A 17258-nucleotide genomic window follows, 5' to 3' on the forward strand; every position below is an offset into this window, starting at 1 on the left:
AAAATGGCGCCCAGTCTTCCCGCTGAGAGGCGCGAGCGGCCGAGCGTCTGGTCTCGCGCCAAAGAAAGTTCTGTTGAGCTCCGCACGCGACTCTCCTTCACATCCGAACACAGTCAGGACCGGAAGTGGATTTTATTCACAAATAATCATTAATGAAGAGAGAATTAACCCAATTCACTCAGCCTCAGCCTGATCAAACCCTTTCACACTCCGGTCACAGCAGCAGGTCGCTCTCTGAACAGTCTGAGTGGGTTTAAGTGACATTTTATCCATTAAATGATTCAGAATTCACTGGAGTTCTTCAGTATTTACATATAAAGAAAGACATTTTTTATAGTCCTTAATTTATTACAAATTTCAGAGTTACAGATGAAGTGTGTGTTCTCTGGCTTCAGTACGGTCCATGCAGGCCGTGTGTGTGTGTTTTAGAGATTAGCCATCCGGTTAATAAAAGCACTGCCACATTATCTGGTGACTAAACACTCTCACTGAAGAAAGTGTTTCTTTTACATTTGGTTGGATGATAAAGAGATGATAAGAGAATTAAAGGTGCGCTAAGCAATATCTCAACTGTATGCAGAAACCGACACATTTCTTCTGAACGACATGACTTCTCGTTTTCCATCAGTCTTTTATCTTCCCCTGACATTACACTGTAATAACTAGGTTTATTAATATGTTACCCAGCAGTCACGGGAATTTGTGCTCAGTGAACCTTTAAACTCTCCCGCAGGGTGAGAACAGTGAATATTTAAAGCCCTAATTGGAGAGTCCGGGGTTTTTCAGTCCATTGCCATGGTAGATGTGGCATCTTCCTGATCTCGTGCCTCTGCATTCTGAAGCTCACGCCTGATTTCAGCTGATATCTGCACGTGTGCTTGGACCTTCAGCAGCTCCAGCAGCGCCCCCTTCTGTTCAGAGGCGAGGTCGGCCTTGTAGCGCTGCACCAGTGTGAGCAGACTCTGATGCCACAGCACAGGAAGAACACGCTGTTCTGTTCGGAACGACAGGAAGTGAGCGACCAGTGCGTCCAGCACACGGAATGGCAGTGCATACTTCTTATCCAGCAGCAGCCGAAGAAAGATGCTGTTTGCGCCATTGTACTCCATTTCAGCCAGTTTCAGCATGGCGGCGCTGCAGAAAAAGACAAGTAGATACTTAGAAAATATGACACTCAGGAATGTGATGTCCTACAATATTTATATTACTACTCTCACTTAGTATTCCACCAAGCACAGAGGATAACTAGGTAGTAAGCATTTAAGGCATAAAGGCCACTAGATACTTCTAAAGCCTGGTGCACATGCGCGATTTTCCGTCGCTTGGTCGTACAACTTTTTGACGCAAGCGAAAAATTGCTTCGTGTGAGGATATTAGCGACACCAATTTTTGTTGCTTGCGACAGATTGCAGGTATCAAACATGCTTGATATTCTGTGACCAAAAAAAAAAAAAAAAATCACCAGTCGCTGACTTGTTGCAGAGATATCACTGCGTGTGCATGTGTTTGCAATAACAAAGCAATCACCTCCAAAGGCTAAGCCAATCCCCACCTGGGAAATAGTCACGCGATTTCCACGTGACTTGCATCCCCCTCCCCAAATCATCCACTGGTCACAGATAATGCACACGCAGCTACCTGAGAGGGGGAAACCTGTGTCCAAAAATCGCAATACGCTTGCGACAAAAAGTGCCGAACTTAAGGATCTCTATTTTGGAGAAGTCTTAAAGAGTGGTGCCTCTGTCCTGCCTAATAATGGCCAATGTTTTAGTCTTAAAACAGCAAGATGCAAGTAAACAAATAAAACAACATACTAGAAATCATAATCATCCCAGATGAGATGAAGCAAAAGTTGATTTAAGACCAAGATGCTGACTAACAAATAAATATACTTCAAATACTAAACCCAGATCAGAGATTAGGATAAAATCATATGACTGAGATGTGTTATTTAAGAAGAAGACGACTTTCTTTGTCACATGCACACTCAAGCACAGTGAAATTCGTCCTCTGCATTGAACCCACCTGAAGCAGTGAACACACACATGCACGCGCATACAGAGCAGCAGGCAGCTATGCTACAGCACCTGGGGAGCAGTTGGGGGTTAGGGGCCTTGCTCAAGGGCACCCCACATTAACCTACCCACGTCATTGGACTGTGGGGGAAACCGGAGCACCTGGAGGAAACCCATGCATACACGGGGAGAACATGCAAACTCCACACAGAAAGGCCCCGGTTAGCCACTGGGCTTAAACCCAGGACCTTTTTGCTATGAGGTGACAGTGCTAACCACTACACCACTGTGCCGCCCAAGTTATTTGACAGATTTTAGCAAATGGGATGTGCACATTCAACAGGGCCGACATCACATTCATTAGATTCATTTCATCAAGTCTACAGCTTTAAAGGACTTGCAGGAGAGAGCAAACATCACATAATATTTCAAGAAAAGAAACTGTGTGAGGCAAAAAGAAATAAACATCCAAGTTTTCGTCTGCTTGTAGCCTAGCAGCTGAGATCTGCAGGTGGAGAGAGAGAGAGAGAGAGAGAGAGAGAGAGAGTGCGTGTGTGTGCGCATGTGTTAGTTACCTGGAGTGCAGTACAGGGATCGAGCACTTGGTGAGGATGCTGCCGATGATGATGGCCTCCCTCAGAGTGCAGGTTCCCGACTCACACAGCGGGATCAGGATTCCTGCAGAAGGGAAATTAATCACTGCTGATTAGATCATTAACACTGTTAGATCAGGTGTTTATTCCTCTCCTGGAGGACCACAGGTTACTTTTTCCCACTCAAAGTCACCTGATTCCACTCAGCAGTTTATCATCAGGTTTAGTTTGAAACATCATCAGACTGCACTGGCCTCGTGATGTGCGAGAGTGAAACTGATGACCCGCGTATTAAACTGTGAACCCGCACTGTCGTTTTACTCCTGCTCCTAACACACCTCATCTGTCTCAGGGGTCACAGTCAGGACCAGCACACACACAAGGACTGGAGTTTATTACAAAACCTTTTCTGCCCTTTTTGTTTTTTTTCCTCCAAATAGCAACAGTACAGACTAGAAGTTGATGACAACACTGCCCCCTAGTGCTCTAATACATTTATACAGTTTGTGATGGACAATCAGAGGAAAATAAAGACACAAGGTTGGTCCAAGTCTTGAGATATTATCAAGGGTGGCTGGTGCATAAGGGCGATTGGGCGACGCACTGCCAAAACGAAAAAAAGTTTTTTTTTTCTTTTTTTAAAACAAACTTTCACCAGTGCTGCTCGAGGCCGTTTTAATCTGTCTCTGGGTATCATTGTCCAATCAGGGTGGTCTTGCTTCTAGAGTACCGCCCCTTTTGGGGCGATTTCAGTCACGCTGAAAATCGCCCAAGAGTTCACTGATAGAGTCCCATGTTAATATTTTTTTTTCTCCTGACTGACACTTCAATGCAATCTCTATGGGTTCCGGGGGGGCGTGCCCTAACATGCTTACGTCACTGCGAAGCGCGGCAAAGTTGCGTTCAATCCGCTCAGTTTCTGAGGTGAGATGGATGCGGACATAGACATATAAACATAGACGCCGCATTCTGCGTAGACTCATACGTCATCCTCGCCGCCATATTGGATGGGGCAAAGTGGAGATTCTTCAGCCGTCTCTGGTATAGCGTCTAGACAGTAGCCGAGAATAAAGATGCCTCATTCGTGTGCTGCGTTTAACTGTACCAACAGGTTTACCGTCCAAACGAGATCACATGGGATTACCTTTCACAGGTGAGACTGGAAAAATACTTTTCAATACTGTTCCTTCAGTCTTCAGTTTCCCAGCTCATCTCCACCGGGGGGGTGTAGAGTTATAAGCAGTGAGAAATAGATAATACAGTGCCACACTATGATGAACGTTTTTGAACGTATGATGAATGTTTTTAACCTTTCTGAATGTGAAGGAATCAGTGATGTATTTTGTTTTGGTATGACGTTAGGACCTGGCCGAACTCAGTTTGGCGCTCATTCAGCTCACTTTATTCAATGAGAGCAGGTCTGTGTGGTGACTCAATAAATAAAACAGTACATTTTTATTTTCATTCACTATTTCCATCATTTATCATATTCAGTCTTGTAGGTTGGTCATTGTGGCCTCAGGTTTTGGTAGCTTGCTACGGTATGCTGACTGATTAGCTTACCTGAGCTATCTATCGCGTATCTGTCGCTAGTTTGCAGTGTACAGGGGATTTCGCACACTATTTATAACCATCACATTAAAAGTTATATGTGTTGTTTTGATGCCTGTTTGTTTCCCAAATATATACATGTGTGTCTTAATGGGTGAATAAAAGGCATCGAGTTAAATATTATTGTAGAAAGGGGCTTTATGAAGTTCAGTCCATTTACTTGCATTGGTTTACGGGGAAGATTTGCCACATCCAACATGGCGGACACTCTGACGTATCCCAGCAACGGGGCCACCAGCTCAATGTGGCGTCTCTGTTTATATGTCTATGGATGTGGAAAGCAGTTCAGTGCGGTCCTTAAAAGAAGTTCCATTTAGTCAGTGATCAAATTGAGCTAAATTGGCAACAAAACAAGCTGGACCCCCCTCGACCAAATCTAAACATAAAACAAATTTCGACAAGGGGGGGAATCATATACTCGAGGTTTTACTTCAACATGGTCCCAGCGCAAATCCTGGCGAGCTGGCTGCGAGGACGCCTCAGCGGTTTTCTGCTCCCCCTGCTTACTTTCCCACCCTGGAGGGGCTCCACGGACAACACTGCTTCGACGGTCACTGGAGTTTCGGACATGCATCACTTGTCGGAGAAAATAAAAAAACATGAGTCATCAAAGATTCACATGGGCAGCTGCCTGAAATTTTCGGCTTTTGGGAGAGTGAACATCGCTACACAACCGGATGAGGGCTACAGGCTAGCAGTTCACCGCCACAACGATGAGGTGAGCAAGAACAGGCACATATTAAACCGGCTCACCCAACGCGTGAGATTTTGTGGAGTGTTCGAGTTAGCTCTACGAGGCAAAGACGAAACTGAGGGCTCCAGTCACCGTGGTGTTTTTCTGGGTTTGGTTGACTATTGACTTGCTACCCAGGTCAATTTACTTCAGTCCTGTGGACATTTATGGTCCGTGTAGACATAACGGGGGAAAATTGCCCCCCTGAAAAAAAATTCAGGAGCCGCCACTGGATATTATTGTACTGGTTAAAGATAATAATGATAATAATAATAATAATAATAATAATAATTACAGCATTCATAAAGCAGTTATACGGCATAAAACAGTTTAAATTCTGAATGTTTTGCTGTAATGTCACTGTGCTTCTCTACACTTAGATTTAAACGGTAACCCGTCACTGTAATATTTAAAGAGAAGATTTTATCCTCTTATTTTCCCCATGCGGTCATATTTTTAGTCGTGTTACTAATTCAGTGGTCATATCCTGCACATCATTCAATCCTGTTCCTCTGTGAAAAGGAGAGAGAAGCTGAGCTGGAACATTTCCTGTGCCTGAAACCAGAACCCGGGAATAAACCAAACCCACACTGACCTTTAAACCAGGCCCCGGGTTTAAACAGAGCTTTTTTTAGAGCACTGTACAGGTGGAAGTTCAGCCTCTTGTACTCAGCAATGTCATCTCTGATCCGCGGCAGCAGCACAAGGTTATAGAAGCGCTGAGCCATTCGCTCCTTCAGGTTCGACGCAAAAATCCTGCATTACATGACGTTACATTCATTAATGGTACATTGCATTAATGGCGTTTAGCAGACACTCTTATCCAGAGTGACGTACAACACACCCAGAGCAGCCTGGGGAGCAGTTCGGGGTTAGGTGCCTTGCTCAAGGGCACTTCAGCCATTCCTGCAAGAGCAGGGAATTGAACCAGTGACCTTTTGGTCCCAAAGCTGTATTTGTATGCCATATCTGTATCTCTAACCATGAGGCCATAGCTTCCCATGGCTGCATACATGTGTTTAGACATAATAAATAAATAATTAAAGCAGTAGTAGTCACAGACATGAAAGTATGTGGGTGTCGCACCGTGTGGCCTGATACATCGCCGCTGCACTCCATGTCTCGGGCTCGGTGAGGTAGAGGACCTGCTCCCAGTTGGACAGTGCCGGGATGATCTTAAACGCTTTGGGCAGTTTCCCACTGCGGTACTTGCACAGAACCTGATGAAGAAGCACACGGTCACCACAGAACCCCATGATTCCACCACACTTGAGTAAAATGATTCCTCAGTGAGTGACGGAGAAATAGACACTGTACTACTGCAGCCAATCATGCTTTAACAGAAGAAATCAACTCATTTGCATAAAACTTTTGCATACATATGAGTTTCACTCATGAGGTCACTAAAATCACGGAGAATATCACTACAGCCATTTATCCCATCTTTTCGTGAAGCTCTTTGATACAGGTGTGCGTCGATGTGGGCGTGCCCTCACCTTACTTACTCCTCTGTACACCTCGATAACCCGGGGGTCGAGCTGAGGCATAGGTCGCCCTGAAACCTCCGACATCACCGTGCCCACCTCTGTCTGCTTCTCCGTGATCTTTTCCATGATAATGTCAGCTAAAGTACGCCTGTCTCACACACAGGGGGGGAAAAAATAACGTTATAAAGCTGTCAGAGTCGTGGATGTGGTTAGTCAGGGTTATTTTTCTCTGTTTCAGGCTAAGGATGATGTTTTCAGACTTCATCATGGTGACCCACAGAATGGGTGACCCCCTGCAGAACGCTGCTTTCGGGACTCTTTTTAAGATTATTACTCATCACACTGTATCCCGATTGAGGCTTGGAGATGTTTGGGTGAGACGGCTGTGGAGTTCCTAACGAGATTGTTTAATAAGATCCTAGAGAATGAGAAAATGCCTAATGAATGGAGAAAGAGTGTGCTAGTCCCATATACAAGAATAAGGGAGATGTACAGAGCTGCAGTAATTACAGAGGAATAAAATTGATGAGCAACACCATGAAGCTATGGGAAAGGGTATTGGAGGCGAGATTGAGAAGAGAGGTAGCAATCTGTGAACAGCAGTACGGGTTTATGCCAAGGAAGAGCACGTCAGATGCAATTTTTGCTTTAAGAATGTTAATGGAGAAGTACAGGGAAGGCCAGAGAAAGCTATGGACCCTTTTCACGTGACGTCACGACAAACGCAGCCGCCATTTTGGACATGTACTACCAGTAGTTTACCACAGCCAATATTGAGGAACAGCAGCAAAGAAAGTTTTTACTTTCAGCAAGACTTCCATCATGCCACTATATTGTTGTGCACCTGGATGTAGTAACCATCAACAAACAAGGCAAGGGTTATCATTTTATCGGATCCCGACGGAGAAGATGGATAGCGACCATTAACAGGAAAGATTGGCAGCCCTCGGCATACCAACGCTTGTGTAGTGACCACTTTGTTGGAGGTAAGACGAATAAAATTAGCCAGAAAAGGCATTACATTGCTGTTAACATTCTGTGGTGGCGAGTGTGTAACCAAATAGGTTAAAATAACCCATTGTAACCTCTTTGTTCTTCTGTAGTAGCTATTGTTGACTAGCTAATGTCAGCAAGTAGCTGGTATGTTACTGTAGCAACGTTTACGTTCAGTCATTTGGATGACTGTTAAAACCTTTCAGTCTCAAGTTTTTCCTTTACTGGATTTACTAGTTTACTGTAATTATGATCCGGCAGCTATTTACACCGGATCCAGTATAAATAGCTGCCGGAGCCAATGTCCGAGGTTCCGGAGCGCGCTCCGGCTTGCTCCCGGAGTGCTCCGGCCGAGGTTCTGGAGCGCACTCCGGCCGAGGTTCCCCTCAAATTAAGCAGCGCGCTCCGGCTTGCTCCGGAGCAAGCCAGAGCGCGCTGCTTAATTTGAGGGGGAGCAAGCCGGAGCGCGCTGCTTAATTTGAGGGGGAGCAAGCCGGAGCGCACTCCGGAACCTCGGCCGGAGCACTCCGGGAGCAAGCCGGAGCGCGCTCCGGAACCTCGGACGTTGGCGTGTATGTGTATGGCGATGGGTTTTTAACGACATAGGTATACAGATCATGTGGGCCGAAGTCAGGTAAAGACGAGGGCTTCGTGTACTTCCGTACGTCAGTGAACAATCCTGGTGGAAGCAGGTAAACGTCGTTCTCTAAGCCTGCTAACCTCAATTTTTGCAAATCCCTCTCCCTCTGCTCGCCCTGTAAATGCCCTACGTTGCTGGATAGTGAAGGTGTTTTCTGCATCTCGCTCCTTTTTATGTTTTTCGTTTGTCGCCTTCCTCGCATTCAAACTGATTCGAGCCAAAGTCCACTACATGTCCAAAATGGCGGTCGCGTTTACGAAGGTCACGTGCCTGAAAAGGGTCTATAGACCCCTTTCACTGACGTCACCCGAAACCGGAAGTAAACAGACCCTGCGCCATTTTGGAAGACCAACAAACTCGTGATTAGGGGGAAATAACGGCAGCGGTATGTGAACCCACGAGAATAAAGTGGAGTGGCAAACGACTTAAACAAACAAATCTGAGCTGTTTTATTTATGATTTATTGGCCCAACAGTAGACTTGAAAGAAACCTGTGTGAGACTTGGCAAAAAACTGTGGATATAATGGATAAGTCTGTGCATGATCTGCGGACACTTTGAGGTAAGCAAACGCAAGAAATTCAGATTTAAAACATGCTAAATTGGCCCCAAGTTGATAACTGTATGAGGAGCAAGCCTCCCAGACTTCTACAATTTAATAATAATAATAATAATAATAATAATTTTAGGATGGTTTGGGGCTTGCTCTCCCTCCTATTATATAAATAAAGCATAGTTGTTGTGTAGGCATAGATCATAAATACATATGTATAATTTGGATAAATTAACCTAAATTATGGATACCTTAATAGTAGCAAAAAGTATTAATTTTTCAACTGAAAAGATATATTATTAAAAGATAAATATCAACAAGATTACCTTGGCCATAACTATGTGTAGGTTATTCTTAATAACAGCTGTAATATCACGAACCAAGCCGCTAACAACATAACTGTAAGCCTGTAGCCCTTTGGAGGCTTTCAAGTCATCAGCAGTGTAGGCAGTGTTCGAACTACGGGGTACTCGGGGGATCCGAGATCCCCTGAAACAGACACGAGATCCCTTGAAAACATGATTTGGGAAATGTTGGGGGTCTCTAAAATATTGGCAAAATGATGTTTATTGACATAGCAATCGTGTGTAACGGGAAGCATTTGCATATCCAAAGTGTTGTGTTTACATCAAAGATAAACCGATATGACAACGACTGCTGCTGCCAGGTTGGTTGTTGAGTAGCCTGACTTTTTTTTTCTTGCGTGTGGTATCATTGTTGACGCGAGGTTGTTTTTTTGAACATGCCAATGCGGACACGATTTCCCCTGATGAGTTATGACTTCAGACGCGATGCGTGTGTGGAGTCCGCGTGATATGTGCGTAAGAGAGGCTTCTCATGTGTTTGGAGATCCGCGCTCTGAGACAAGCGCAAGCACCCCCCACCAAGGGAAAAAAGGGGACCCCCCCCCCCGAAAATATCGGCATAGTTTGAACACTGAGTGTACCGTAGGCACTGGGTGTAAACAACAAATAGTTTACAATGTCTGGGTAGCAAACAGACGGCAGAATTGGTGTCCGGTCCTCCTTATGTTTCCATTCTCCCTTGCCCCGAGTCTTATCATATGGGTCAAACCCATCAATCACAGCCAGTTTCTCCACATACCGTGCCCTTTCTGCAGCTGGTAATGTACTCACATAACCAGAATTATCAACCATCGTGTCACTTTACTCTCGCTCGTACTTTGTTTTATATTGTGAGTGCATGTACTTGGTCTTCCAATATGGCACCTAACAAAATCTCGTGGCACGGTGACGTCATGCGGTAGCCCTCTACATTGTGTGTTTGTAGACCTAGAGAAGGCATACGATAGAGTGCCGAGAGATGAGTTATGGTATTGTATGAGAAAGAGTGGAGTGAATGAGAAGTATATTAGAGTGGTGCAGGACATGTATGAGAACAGTGAAACAGCAGTGAGGTGTGCAGTTGGAACGACTGAATGGTTCAAGGTGAAGGTGGGACTCCATCAAGGATCTGCTTTGAGTCCTTTTTTGTTTGCCATAGTGATGGATAGCTTGACAGACGAAGTGAGGCAAGAGTCACCATGGAACATGATGTTTGCGGATGATATTGTGATATGTGGTGAAAGTAGAAAGGAGGTTGAGTTGGGTTTGGAGAGATGGAGGGATGCATTGGAATGAAGAAGAATGAAGGTGAGCCGTAGCAAAACAGAGTACATGTGCATCAATGAGAATGGGGATGAGAGTGTAGTGAAGATGCAAGGAGCAGACATAAAGAAAGTTGGTGAATTCAAGTCCCTGGGGTCAACTGTGCAGGAAAATGGGGGCTGCGATAGTGAGGTGAGAAAGAGAGCGCAGGCAGGGTGGAGCAGGTGGAGAAGGATTTCGGGAGTCATTTGTGATCGGAAAGTCCCAGCAAAAGTGAAAGGTAAGATGTATAAGACAGTAGTGAGACCAGCTGTGATGTATGGATTGGAGACCGTACCCTTAACGAAGAGACAGGAGGCAAAGTTGGAGGTGGCGGAGTTGAGGATGTTAAGGTTTGCGATGGGAGTGACGAGGTTGGACAGGATAAGGAACGAGCACATCAGAGGGACAGCACATGTGGAGAGCTTGGGAATGAAGCTAAGAGAGATGAGACTGAGATGGTCTGGGCACATCCTGAGAAGAGATGCAGAGCATGTGGGAAGGAGAATGTTGAGGATGGAACTGCCAGGCAAACGAAAACGAGGAAGGCCAAAGAGGAGATACATGGATGTGGTGAGAGAGGACATGAAAGTGGCAGGTGCGGTAGAGAAGGATGCTGAAGACAGGGAGCAATGGAGACGAAAGATCCGCTGTGGCGACCCCTAATCGGGAGCAGCCAGAAGACGAAGAAAACGACTCATCACATTGTAGCTCTCATAACAGACTGTGATAGCATGCGTTCCTCATGTCAGATTATATGATAAAATTCCTCTAGCAACAGACCTGCGATTAAAGAGAATTACTACATCCTGTTTACATCATCAATCATCCAGAAATCAATGAGCTTGAGGCAATAGGATGCTTCATTTACGTTTCTCCGTCACCGCTGCCAGATCTGTACCTGTCCGGTGAATTTGCGGTCCTTCTGTTGATGTATTTTAGAGAAGCGTCACAGCATCACTCACATTCTGAGACTTTAATCAGGAATTTCTCACACTGACTGAACGACATCATTGATCATCTTCAGTCGCAGGGACATTAAAGTGGCCGCCAGCGCGCACTGCGTTTTACGTTCTATGACCGCTGATCTCACCTCATGACCAAAGAATTCTGTTACGATGTCTGACTGTGGGAGCAAAATCAGGATGAAAACCATGCACTGTAAAGCCAGCTTAACTGATCACGTCTCCTTCTCCATAATCCCCGACCTGCTGCACTCCTCAGAGCCGAGCGTTTACCTGACAGGTGGGTTCTTGTTCATGAACATGTTGATGGCCTTCTCATCCTCCAAATCAACCTCCACCTCCGTACCACCTTCTCCCTGCTCTGCTCCGAGAGCGGGCCATTCCTCATCCGACTCGGGGTCCTGACTGCTCGGACCTGCTGACACACAAACGCTCACATTAACTGCAAACATCAGAATTTTTTGAATTTATTGAGCAGTGTATAAATCGCTGCCGTGTTATAGCAGTTCTAAACAGTCATTCCTTCCTTCTTAACATTCTTGAAGTTAATAAAACAAAAATCGCAGCTTATTACATGTTACTGAGAAACCACAAAGATGTGTAAACTCTTCTGACATGAAGATGGCACAACACTTAAAGTGCATATGCTGGACCAATTTCGTGGGTTTTTTTATATGAAAGTCTGTCCCTTTACACGCTCATCCAGAAGGGTAATTTTGCACAAGGCCATCTGTCTACAGCAGAAAAAAATTAAATAAAACGTGTCGGGAAAAATCCCGGGGGAGTCTGGAGCCAGATTCGTGACGTCACCTGCGGAAGCGCCAGCAGGCTGCGCGAGCTTTGCACGGTTTCAGTGCACAGCCTGTGTAGACCAAGTTTAGCAGCTAGCGATTTAGATTAAATTAGATAGAACTGTATTGATCCCTTTGGGCGGGTTCCCTCAGGGAAATTAAAATTCCAGTAGCATCATTACAGGATAAACAGAGAAAAACTTCTAGATAAATTAAAATTAGGTATTTACATATACAAATATAAAAAAGGGGCAGCACGGTGGTGTAGTGGTTAGCGCTGTCGCCTCACAGCAAGAAGGTCCTGGGTTCGAGCCCCGTGGCCGGCGAGGGCCTTTCTGTGTGGAGTTTGCATGTTCTCCCCGTGTCCGCGTGGGTTTCCTCCGGGTGCTCCGGTTTCCCCCACAGTCCAAAGACATGCAGGTTAGGTTAACTGGTGACTCTAAATTGAGCGTAGGTGTGAATGTGAGTGTGAATGGTTGTCTGTGTCTATGTGTCAGCCCTGTGATGACCTGGCGACTTGTCCAGGGTGAACCCCGCCTTTCGCCCGTAGTCAGCTGGGATAGGATCCAGCTTGCCTGCGACCCTGTAGAACAGGATAAAGCGGCTACAGATAATGAGATGAGATGAGAAATATAAAAAAGAATAAGAATAAGATATGGGGAAGAGGAAGGAAAGAAAGGGAAAAAAAGGTCCAACAGGAGAGATATTGCACATTATATTGCACATTGTCCGGTATTGCTTATTGTCAGGCTAGGCTACTGCTCCTTCCCGTCCTCTGTCCTCCTGTTCCCCCTCCTCCCCCCAGAGAGGAGTTGTACAGTCGGATGGTGTGAGGGACAAAGGAGTTTTTGAGTCTGTTCGTCCTGCACTTGGGAAGCAGCATTCTGTCACTGAACAGGCTCCTCTGGTTGCTGATGATGGTGTGCAGAGGGTGACTGGCATCGTCCATGATGTTCAGTAGTTTGCATTGAAATATGGAATTGTCACCTGAGCGCAACGTTACTTCACCTTTGGATGAAGAATATAATGAGATGTCAGAATTATTTCTTACCCTGGCAACAGTCAACTTGTGAATTGCCAATTTTCTTGGTCTTTTTCTCGGCTCTGCTTGGTCCTCGGCTTCGAGGGCCTCAGTGGATGCGGCACTTCACCTTCTGTCAGAGGAGACGAACACAGCTGGCTCCTTTGGTGACGCTGACACAAACGGAGATGGTGTTGCTTTGGGCATTCTGACAGATGAAACTGCATCTTTTTTCAGATCAGGTTGCCTCGCAAAGCCCATTTCCCACTGCAAATAGTTCTCAGAGTCATCGGGCCTTGTGAAGTGAGCACCGCAAATAATGCTGTAGTCTGTAGCCAGTTTTTCCGGGTGCCTCGCACCAAGCGCTCCCATTTCTCTCTCATTGTCCGGTCTTTTGGGAAACGATGAGTACTAATCCCATCATGATTGGTGTTGCTACACCCTCCTGCGATACATCTGTTAACCATTTTAATAATTACGTGATAACATTAAAGAAATTTGCAGAAAACCACCAGGTCGTTTTCTCATAAACAAACCAGTGCTGACGTAGGATTCAGAGGGAGGAGTCCCGCACGTGACGTCACGAAAATCAATGTTTCTTGGGAAATCCAAACGGCAGGTTTTTTCAGAGGCAGAACAATTCGCCTCAAATGGCTTGATTTCAACTGAATTTTTCTGGTATTGCGCAAGGTAAAAAAATTGCACAAAATGAAAAATGTGACAGATATTTGACCAAAGTTTAATATAAAATAGAAATACATTGATCTTGCTCCTGAATTTACCCGTGATATGCACTTTAAAAGTTCCAGCTTCAGCTCTGACTGTTACACAGCACTGACACTGGAGACTCCTTCCAGAAATGTTACACAAACACATTTCTCCTGACAGAAACAACTATTTTGACATTAAACCCCGTGTGGTGTGAGAGAGAGAGAGAGAGAGAGAGAGAGAGAGAGACTGACCCAGCAGTGCAAAAGGCTGTTTCTTGTTCTTCTTCTTGTCCACCTGGGGCCTCAGGCCATGCTCCCCCTGCAGCTCCTCCTGCTGAATGCGGGCCTGCTGGAGGATTCTGCGGGACAGTTTCTCATCCACATACTCCTCCTCCACCTCCTGAGCTTCCTCTCTGCGCTTCTTGTGTGTGTGTGTGGCGCGGAGAGCTGTGTCTCCCTGCAGGATCTGATCCGCCAGAGGCCCCGGGCCCCGGACCCGCTCCGCTTTACTCCGCTTCAGCTTCGGCATCTCCGCTTCAAAATGCTCCCAAAACACACCAAGCCCAACGCGGAATACTTTTCCTGTTAATGTCACCCTCTCAACACAAACACGTGGGTTTTCACCTCAGAGCAAATGGCGAACGCACATGCGCAGATGGCCTCACCCGCGCGTGCTGTTCCTGTTTACCTTCCGGTCAAATTTCTTACCATTTTAGGCCTCATAATTATAAACTGCACTGAGTTCGTGGCTTCAAGTGTTGTCTGAATCCCACAGAGATACTCACAACATCGTTTAATTAAATTCCCTTTTTGTCCAAGATGTGGAGTAAACCGGAAGCAGTTGGAGGACCCCGGAAGTGATTGTATGTAGCAGGTTTTTTGTGTGTGTGCGCGCGCACCAGCCGACAATCTGTTGATTAGGGTTTGTAAAGGTTGAGTAGATGGGGGTCACCTGGTGAGCGGAATCTCTTACTGAGCAAATCACTATTATTATTTTTACTTCTTTCTGTGTTAAAGTATCTGCGTTAAAGGTTTGCGGTCAGAGTTTATCTGCTGACTGTGTGTGAGTCCTGAGAACATTTCAGCTGATTGTGTTCATTTATAAAACAGCTGCTTCATTACTAATATTATGACTGAAATTATACATTTTACATCCACCACGTGTTCCATTTTACCGACAGTTAGTTTAAGTACATACGTGATAAATAATCGCCATTATTATTAATATTATTATGGAAAATTCAAGGTGCACATTCAATAAAGGACAAAGTCTTGGAGAGTAAAACATCCACATCTCCATCTTCCTTAGGAAAGAGTATCGAATCAGTGTGTGTGTGTGTGTGTCCGTCAGTGTGTGTCAGGTGGCGGTGGTGGAGGGGAAGAGTGTCCAGCAGACAGTGGAACAGCTGCATAAGAGACTGGAGCAGCTCGGGGCAGTGAAGCAGGGCAGCTTCTTCGTGGACTGTGAGACGTATCATGCTACAGCAAACACTGGAGGTCAAATATCACACACACTAACTACACTACACACAGTATAAAATCACCGAGTCAAACATCACATCAGCATTGTGATTGGTTGGGATGGGACTTGTGCAAGAGTGACAACAGATTAGCCCCATCCACTTCACACAGGACAAGGGTTGAGTCACTTTAATTCTTTGAGTCACGAGTCAGGGTTTGTTCTGAGAATTGTGACGTGTATGTTTCAGCTCAGTCTTCGAAGCTGCTGTACGTGATGCATAACTCAGAGACACCTCTCAGTTGTTTGGCTCTGTTTGACGGTGGACCCACGCTGGCAGCAGATGCAAACTTCGACGTGCTCATGGTGAAGCTGAAGAGCCACTTCCAGAACGCTAAGGGCCACAAGGTGGAGAGCCGCGGCGCCCGCTATCGCTATGCCGACTTCCTGATTAAGGTCGGCACAGTAACAATGAGCTCCAGTGCACGGGGGATCTCGGTGGAGGTCAGCGGTCACTCATACGCTTACACACACACACACACACACACACACAGGGAAATGTTCGTGTGATTTACACACTGTGTGTGCATGCAGGTAGAGTACTCAGCTTGTGTGGTTCCTGGTGACTGTTGGAACCTGATGAAGGAGTTCATGCAGGGTTTTCTGGGCTCCAACGTTCCTGACCTGCCCTCCGTGTTCAGCAGTAAGGCCGAGGGTCTGTTCACACCGGCCGACTGCATGGACACCATGAACCAGTACCTCGAGCTCTTCAGCAAAATCCGCAAACAGCAGGTGCTGCCGGGGAGTGGCGTGCGCTGAGAGAGAGAGACAGAGATGCACACACATGGCTGGAAAGAAGAAACCACACACACACACACAGATCTGCTGTGGAATAGAATTATTTCAGCTCTGAACCAGGACAAGAACTGTAGAAATTCACAAATCACACTTCCAGTTTCTCAGCTGTTCATTTACTCCACTTTATCTGCTGAACCAACAAAGTGAGTGGACACTCTGCATGAACTCTGATGGGGTTTTTTTTTGTAAAGAAAACATAAAATTTCACTAAAATAAAGAACTTAGTTGAATTGTAGCAGGAATATTGTCATTTATTCAGAAAGGAATAATATTCAATGGGGCTGTCATGTAGCCTCACACAAAGCGGAGTCTTTCCCTGTAACATCACGTCATCCTTTTTATTCATTTATAGGGACATTTAATGTTGGTGAATGTCTGTGAAACAAGTTCACCGACATTCTATTCTCACTTACATTATAGCAGCTGTAAACAGTCATTCCTTCCCAAACCTCTCTTTTTCTTTCTATTAATAAGACAAAAATGTGCAGCTTATTACATCATGTTCCTGAGAAACTGTAAAGTGTAAACTCTTGTCCTGAAAATTACAGCTTCACCTCTGAGTGTGACAAAGTGCTGACACTGGAGACTCCTTCCAGAAATGTAACAAACACATTCCTCCTTAAAGAAAATCTGAATGAGCTGTTACTATAGAAACAGAATGAGTGCATTCGTGTAAACCTGTGACTTGCAGCTGCACTACTGTCAGAGCTGCTGTTTGAGAAAATTAATCAACATGTTCTGACCAATCAGAACTCAGCAGCATCATGGGACAGGCTCACCTTAGGCACGGTTTACATCATAGGATTATTTATATTATGTCTATATATTCTAATGTATAGCATTATTCAAATATTCTTTATTGTCAAGTCACTATATATCCAGGACATGCAGGAGAATCGAAATGCCGTTTCTCTCCCACCTTACTTACAAAAAACAGATAAAGATTACAAAAAAGAAAAACAATATTTATAAATATAGATAAAAATACACTAAAATCAAACAATGTACAAAATAGCAGTTATTATTATTATATCAGGTTTAAGGTTTGAGTTTTATAATAAGCACAAGTTGCTGATGGGAATCTCACACCGGACAAGCTGAGACTCTGCCCCGCCTCTACGCCCCGACGTCACTGACGCGTGACTGGCGTGTCCAACAGCCAATAAGAATCAACATTTATCACG

General features: G+C 45.2%; 2 protein-coding genes across 2 annotated transcripts; one reads left to right on the forward strand and one right to left on the reverse strand.

The window, feature by feature from the left end:
- Positions 1–307: 307 nt before the first annotated feature.
- Positions 308–14593, reverse strand: bysl (bystin-like). The gene is made up of 7 exons (XM_060910639.1): positions 14010–14593; positions 11509–11650; positions 6449–6587; positions 6039–6172; positions 5548–5708; positions 2591–2693; positions 308–1134 (listed from the first exon to the last, which is right to left on the reverse strand). Exons 1-7 carry the CDS (start codon positions 14284–14286, stop codon positions 783–785), a joined length of 1308 nt encoding a protein of 435 aa, XP_060766622.1. The 5' UTR covers positions 14287–14593; the 3' UTR covers positions 308–782.
- An 11-nt stretch (positions 14594–14604) lies between these two features.
- On the forward strand, positions 14605–16309 carry med20 (mediator complex subunit 20). Its single transcript, XM_060910640.1, has 4 exons — positions 14605–14712; positions 15109–15254; positions 15467–15720; positions 15811–16309. Exons 1-4 carry the CDS (start codon positions 14699–14701, stop codon positions 16033–16035), a joined length of 639 nt encoding a protein of 212 aa, XP_060766623.1. The 5' UTR covers positions 14605–14698; the 3' UTR covers positions 16036–16309.
- The last annotated feature ends 949 nt before the right edge of the window (positions 16310–17258 follow it).

This window comes from Neoarius graeffei, chromosome 26 (genome assembly GCF_027579695.1).
Source record: "Neoarius graeffei isolate fNeoGra1 chromosome 26, fNeoGra1.pri, whole genome shotgun sequence".
Taxonomy (NCBI): Eukaryota; Metazoa; Chordata; class Actinopteri; order Siluriformes; family Ariidae; genus Neoarius; species Neoarius graeffei.